This window comes from Sus scrofa, chromosome 6 (assembly GCF_000003025.6).
Source record: "Sus scrofa isolate TJ Tabasco breed Duroc chromosome 6, Sscrofa11.1, whole genome shotgun sequence".
NCBI lineage: Eukaryota > Metazoa > Chordata > Mammalia > Artiodactyla > Suidae > Sus > Sus scrofa.
Window position 1 is genome coordinate 72,730,521 of NC_010448.4, and position 6,245 is coordinate 72,736,765.

Genomic DNA, 6,245 nt, shown 5'->3' on the forward strand with positions numbered 1-6,245 from the left:
TGGTCAGCTGGCCTTAAGAGAGAGCATGTAGCTCAGAATGGCAGGAGGAGCTTTTTGAAAAATTATTTGTTTTCAGACAAGATTTAAGATTTTGGTTGTGCCTCAAAGTGTAGGTTTGCCTGAATCCCAGACATTTTGATTTGTGCTTCGTTTACATAATTTTTCAATGTCTTAACCAAGCAAATATTCTTTTTTTTTTTTTTCGGTCTTTTTGCCTTTTTCTAGGGCCACTCCTGCAGCATATGGAGGTTCCCAGGCTAGGGGTCCAATCGGAGCTGCAGCCACCGGCCTATGCCAGAGCCACAGCAACGGGGGATCTGAACCGCATCTGCGACCTATACCATAGCTCATGGCAACGCCGGATCCTTAACCCACTGAGCAAGGCCAGGAATTGAACCCCCAACCTCATGGTTCCTAGTTGAATTCGTTAACCACTGAGCCACGATGGGAACTCCCCAAGCAAATATTCTTAATGAAAAACATCTATCTGGAATTTAATTTCTTGATATTTAAAATACTTATTTTTGGAGCTCCTATTGTGACTCAGCAGGTTAAGAACCCAGTATAGTGTCTATGAGGATGCAGGTTGGATCTGTGCTCAGGAGTAAGACTCTGGTATTGCCATCAGCTTCAGCAAAGATTGCAGATATCGCCTGGATGAGATGTGGCTATGGCAGTATAGGCTGGTAGCTGCAGCTGCAACTTGACCCCTTGCTTAGGAACTTCCATATGGCACAGATCAGAAAAAACAAACAAAAAACTCTGGGAGTTCCCGTTGTAGCTCAGCAGGTTAGGAGCCCAACTAGTATCCATGAGGATGTGGGTTCCATCCCTAGCCTCCCTCAGTGGGTTAGGGATCTGGTGTTGCCTAGAGTTGCAGCATAGGTTGCAGACATAGGCTCATATCTCTAGTTGCTGTGGCTCTGGCTTGGGCTGGCAGCTGCAGCTCTGATTTGACCCCTAGCGTGGGAATTCCATATGCCACAGGCACGGACCTAAAATAATTGTGCACAAATAGCATTCATTTTAGGAGTATCCCCTTAAACATTACCAGCCAGATTAACTGCAGTAACTGACAATATAGGCTGTGCTGGTTCCCGGGTCACTCCAATTCCCACAGTTTCAGTAGGGCTTTAAGTGATGGTCTGAAAATCTTCCCCAAGAAATCCTGGGTCCTTAGTACCCATGTCCCAGTGTGACATGAATTTGGCAAAGCAGTAGATGGAAGTACATGCTCCAGTGGTGGCCTTTCTTTGTCACTGGTGCTTGTGAGAGGCCGTTGTGGATCTCATAGGGAATTATAGGTCTGTGCCCACCAACCTCAGAGTGGAATTTGAGCTAAATGGGGCATTTCCATACCTGCAAAAGCAGTGACCTTGGGGAGGTTCTCTGAAGGGTGGGGAGACCCTGTGCTCATGATTGGCCTGAAATGAGTGCCCTGTTTCCTGGCAGCTTCCAGAGGATTCCTTTAGGAGCAGAATCACGATGAGTGTCCAGACCCCACGGAAACTCCTTGACCTGGCAGGAACCAGCCTGCTGAGGGAAGAGGCTTTGGCCATTTCTGTTCTGGAGGATCTGCCCACGGAGCTCTTCCCACCACTGTTCATGGAGGCCTTTGATGGGAGACACATCGAGACCCTGAAGGCCATGGTGCAAGTCTGGCCCTTTGTCCGCCTGCCTCTGGGGGGCCTGATAGACATGCCTTATATGGGGCCCTTACAGGCAGTGCTGGAGGGCATTGACCTCCTACTTGCCCAGAAAGTTCGCCCCAGGTGAGTCTGGTCCGGGGAGCCTGCTGGGGTTTGGGCATCCTCGAGGAGATAATTGTGTTGAGGGAAAGTGGATGGACAAGGGATGGACCAGAGGGTTCTGACGAGGCCAGTGAAGAAACTCAGAGGCCTTGGCTCACGGTGGGAAATACCTTCTGGAAGAGGAGGAGTGCCTGAGATGCACGGGGGCCTGAAAGAACATGCCCCAGTGAAGCTCAAGGTATTAAAAACTGAGACCCAGAAAGGATGGAGGTGCAAATGGAAATGGAGGAGAGTGAGGCAAGAGGGAGGAAGGGGGCAAGGGTCAGGTGAAGTAAAAGCACAGGCAGGCACATCTGTGTCAAATTCTGAGGCTGCCTTCTCATTCTGTGTCACATTTTAATGCATCCTCACCTATCACCTCTTTGCCCGTAGGAGGTGCAAACTGCGAGTGCTGGATTTACGGGATACTGGCCAGAGCTTCTGGAACATGTGGTCTGGATCCAGCACTCAGGTGTCCCCAGACTCCCAGATGGCACCAGTGGCTGCGGACAGGTCAAGGACAAAGCGGTCCTTGGCTCCCTTGAAGGTGCTCATAGATCTTTCCCTGAAGAGAAGGACCCTGGATCCCTTCCTCACCTACCTCAGCAGATGGGTGGAGAGGAGAAAAGATTCCATACTCCTGTGCTGCAGGAAGCTGAGCATCTCTGCCATGCCCATGGAAAATATTATGAAGGTCCTGGCTCAGGTGCAGCTGGACTGTATCCAAGAGGTCCAAGTGAATTGCACCTGGAAGCTGTCCACCTTGGCCAGGTTTGCTCCTCTCCTGGGCCAGATGACCAACGTGCAGAAACTGCTTCTGTCCCTCATCTTCATGTCTGCACTTGAGGAGCATGAGCAGCAGCATGTTGTCCAAATTCTCTCTCAGTTCCTCAGGCTGCACCACCTCCGGGATCTCCATCTGGAATGTGCCTCCTTCCTCGAAGGCCGCCTGGACCAGATGCTCAGGTGAGAGTGGACCAGGGGCTAGGGAACAGTGATCACAAACTGTCCACTGAGGAGGGAATGCACCTCAGACTAGAGCACTTCTAAAAGAATCTCTCTGCTCACCAGGTTTGTGACCACAACAAGTGTGTCTCAAATTCCCTGTCTGTAAAAGTTGATGTTTTGCCCCAGATAGGACAATCACTGGATAAGAAATACGTGGTCCTGGAGAGGATGGTAAGGGAGCTGGGGCCAACAGGAGAATAACAAGTGGTAGAAGGTTGGCAGGTGATGCAGGGGTGTACGTGAGCCCCTGCAGACTGGCAACTCCAGCTGCTGCTGTGGGATCTTGTCCAGGTGGGTTCCTTAGGCACGTGACTCAGGAGCCCCACCTGGGCTGAGATCAGTGTATCTAGGGGCCAAGCGTGAATGGAAGGAACCTGAATCCAAAGCATATTTTGTCTTATCTCCCAATATTAATACTCGGTGATGCCCAGACTTGATTGAGGTTTTGTGTGAGGCTCTCCTCTGAGCAGATTTCAGACATGCCAACATCTGCATTCATCCTCAAGCAAGTGGAGGATGTTGTACTCTGCTTGATGATGGGGAAAGAGAGTTTCAAGTCTCTGAGAGCATGACCCAGTCCCACAGGGAATGGGATGGGACTCAGCCTCAAATCAGATTGGGCATCGTGTGTGTTGACCTTCATCAGGTGGTCGGAACAACCTCAGCTTGGGGAAATGCTTGTCTCTTGCCTGGAGGTAACCCGGCACTCTGCTATCTAGGAACTAATGGCTTGGTTTGTCCCCAGGTGCCTGGATCACCCCTTGGACAACCTCTCGATCACCTACACCCTGCTTACGGAATCAGACATGACCCATCTGTCCCAGAGCTCAAACATCAGGCAGCTAAAAGGCTTGGATCTGAGTGGTGTCATGCTGGCCAAGTTTAGCCCTGAGCTCCTCCAAGTTCTGCTGGAGAAAGTTGCAGCCACCCTGCAGGAACTGGACTTAGATCTGTGTGGGATCACGGACTCCCAGTTTGAGGCCATCCTGCCAGCTCTGTGCCACTGCTCCCAGCTCAGGTACTTCAGCCTACGTGGGAACTTTCTCTCCATGGCCAACATGGAGAAGATATTGCGACATGTGGCACGGCTGCCCAATTTAAGTCATGAGTGGTATCCCGCCCCTCAGGAGAGTTACAGCCCTCAGGGAGTTCCCCTTGAAGGGAGACTTAAGGAGATCCAGGCTGAAGTGCTGGAGATTCTGAAAGACCTAGGACGTACCAGGACCATTCGGATCAGCCCCAGCCCCTGTCCCCACTGTGGCGATGACATATGTGATCACTTGGAGCCCATCGTGTACTGCCCTGATACCCATGCCTAGGTGATTGCTGCTATCAAATGCTTTCTTCTGGGTGCTGGGAATCTGACATCAAGGACATCGGTCCATCTTGAAGGGGAAACAGACTGATGCTCCATGTGAATGGGAAAAAGGAAGGCCATTCAATATTGCAGGGGGAACAGTTGACCCTGGGATATGATGGGACTTTCAGGGATGTGTGTTTACAGAGTCAGAAATAGCCTATGAAAAAAAACAAAACAAACAAACAAAAAAAACCCAAAAAAAAACCAAAAAAAAAAAAAAAACGTTGCTGTGGCTCTGGTGTAGGCCGGCGGCTAGGGGTCCAATTAGACCCCTAGTCTGGGAACCTCCATATGCCACAGGAGCAGCCCAAGAAATTGCAAAAAGACAAAAAAATTTTAAAAATTAAAAAAAAAAAAAGAAATAGCCTATGTTATGGACGTGGATATGGGCTTGCGATCCATGTTTCAGTTATCACTGGGTGGGTGTTTGTAACGTAATGGTGAGAAATAAAGAGACCCTCCGTGTAAAATACCTGCTGCCTTCTGTGATGTATGATTCTGTTTTCTCAGTTTATACTTCAGTGTTTACAGTTGCTGACATCAAAAAAAGTAATAATAAAAAACAAAAGGACACTACATCGTCTATGGCCTGCAATCTGCCCATTTCTGCAAGTTCTCTAATGTTTCTGGGGCATCTCTTACCTCCTTCCTTTTTTCTGTGGTTGGTCATTGGATTATCACACACATAGGGGACCATCCTCTGTGGCCAATGAGCTACTGGCGTGAGAAGCCTTGGTAGGGCCCTCACTGCTGGCTCGGGCCATGACCTTGGTCCTGAGCGTTCCTCATGATTGTCCTGGTGACTCCATTACTGTTTCTGGCCTTTGTATGTTTCTGGCCTTTGTATGTTTAGCAAAGAACTTCAGAGCACAAGACAAGGCCCCCAGTTCTGGAAGGTGTTGTCCACAGTCTAGATAAACTTCATATTCTGGTTCTTACTACCTCTTGCCTATGATGGGTTGACAATTGTCCATCTTGAGTTAACCTTGTTGTGGCCAGTAAAGACACCCAAATTCCATCGCAAAATCCCAAAGTAGTACAGGTATTTAACATGGTTTTAATATTACTATACCACACTTAAAAATTATATCTGGAGCTCCTGTTGTGACTCAGCAGGTCAAGAACCCGAGTACTATCCATGAGGATGCAGGTTCTACCCGTGGCCTTATTCAGTGTGTTAAGGGTCTGCTGCTGCTGCAAGCTGCAGCATAGGTTGCAGATGCTGCTCAGATCCGGCATTGCTGTGGCATTGCTGTGATGTAGGCTGGCAGCTGCAGCTCCGCTTTGACCCCTAGCTCCAGGAACTTCCATATGCCATAAGTTTGGCAATATGTATATAGGAATTCCTGTTGTGGTGCAGCGAAAATGAATCTGACTAGTATCCATGAAGATGCAAGTGTGATCCTTGGCCTTGCTCAGTGGGTTAAGGATACGGTGTTGCTGTGAGCTATGGTGTAGGTGGCAGATGCAGCTGGGATCCCTCAGTACTGTGGCTGTGGTGCAGGCTGGCGACTGTAGCTCTGATTCGACCCCTAGCCTGGGAACTTCCATATGTCACAACCACAGCCCTAAAAAAAGGGGAAAAAAAAATCCTTGCTGTGGCCCAGGTTTCATTCTTGCCTAGGAACTTCTGAAGGCCATGGGTTTAGCAAAAAATTTTAAAAATATACAAAAGTTTTATGCTTTCAGGGAGGGGTTATGTCAATGAGGAATTGACATTATTATCATTACAACTCCTGTTTCTCATATCAGGGAAGACTTGTATATCTTGTCTTGACATCAGCATGTCAGAAGGTACAATGTTATATATTGTATATACAATGTACCTGTTATGTATTGTATACAACTCATAGTTGGCCCACTCCATCCTCAGTTCAACACTCTCAGAATCAGCCAGCTACAGATGCTGTAGAACTCTGTTTACTGTGGAAAGGTATCTGTGGGTAAGCGAACCTGAGCAGTTCAATTGCATGTTGTTGGAGAGTTGCGTGTATGTGTAGAGACAGATATGCATTATTGGGAGAGGCCTGCACAGCTATAGAGGCTGGGGAGTCCCACATTCGGTTGTCTGGAAGCCAGAGAACTAG

The 6,245-nt window shown here is 48.6% G+C and overlaps 1 protein-coding gene across 1 annotated transcript; it reads left to right on the forward strand.

The window, feature by feature from the left end:
- Positions 1,486 to 4,117, forward strand: LOC100737881 (PRAME family member 12). The gene is made up of 3 exons (XM_005665016.2): positions 1,486 to 1,772; positions 2,184 to 2,756; positions 3,544 to 4,117. Exons 1-3 carry the CDS (start codon positions 1,486 to 1,488, stop codon positions 4,115 to 4,117), a joined length of 1,434 nt encoding a protein of 477 aa, XP_005665073.2.

Coding starts and splice junctions, on each gene's coding strand:
- LOC100737881 (XM_005665016.2), top strand. CDS start 1,486: ATGAGTGTCCAGACCCCACGGAAACTCCTTGACCTGGCAGGAACCAGC. Junction 1,773..2,183: donor GCCCAGAAAGTTCGCCCCAG/GTGAGTCTGGTC, acceptor CTTTGCCCGTAG/GAGGTGCAAACTGCGAGTGC. Junction 2,757..3,543: donor CGCCTGGACCAGATGCTCAG/GTGAGAGTGGAC, acceptor GTTTGTCCCCAG/GTGCCTGGATCACCCCTTGG.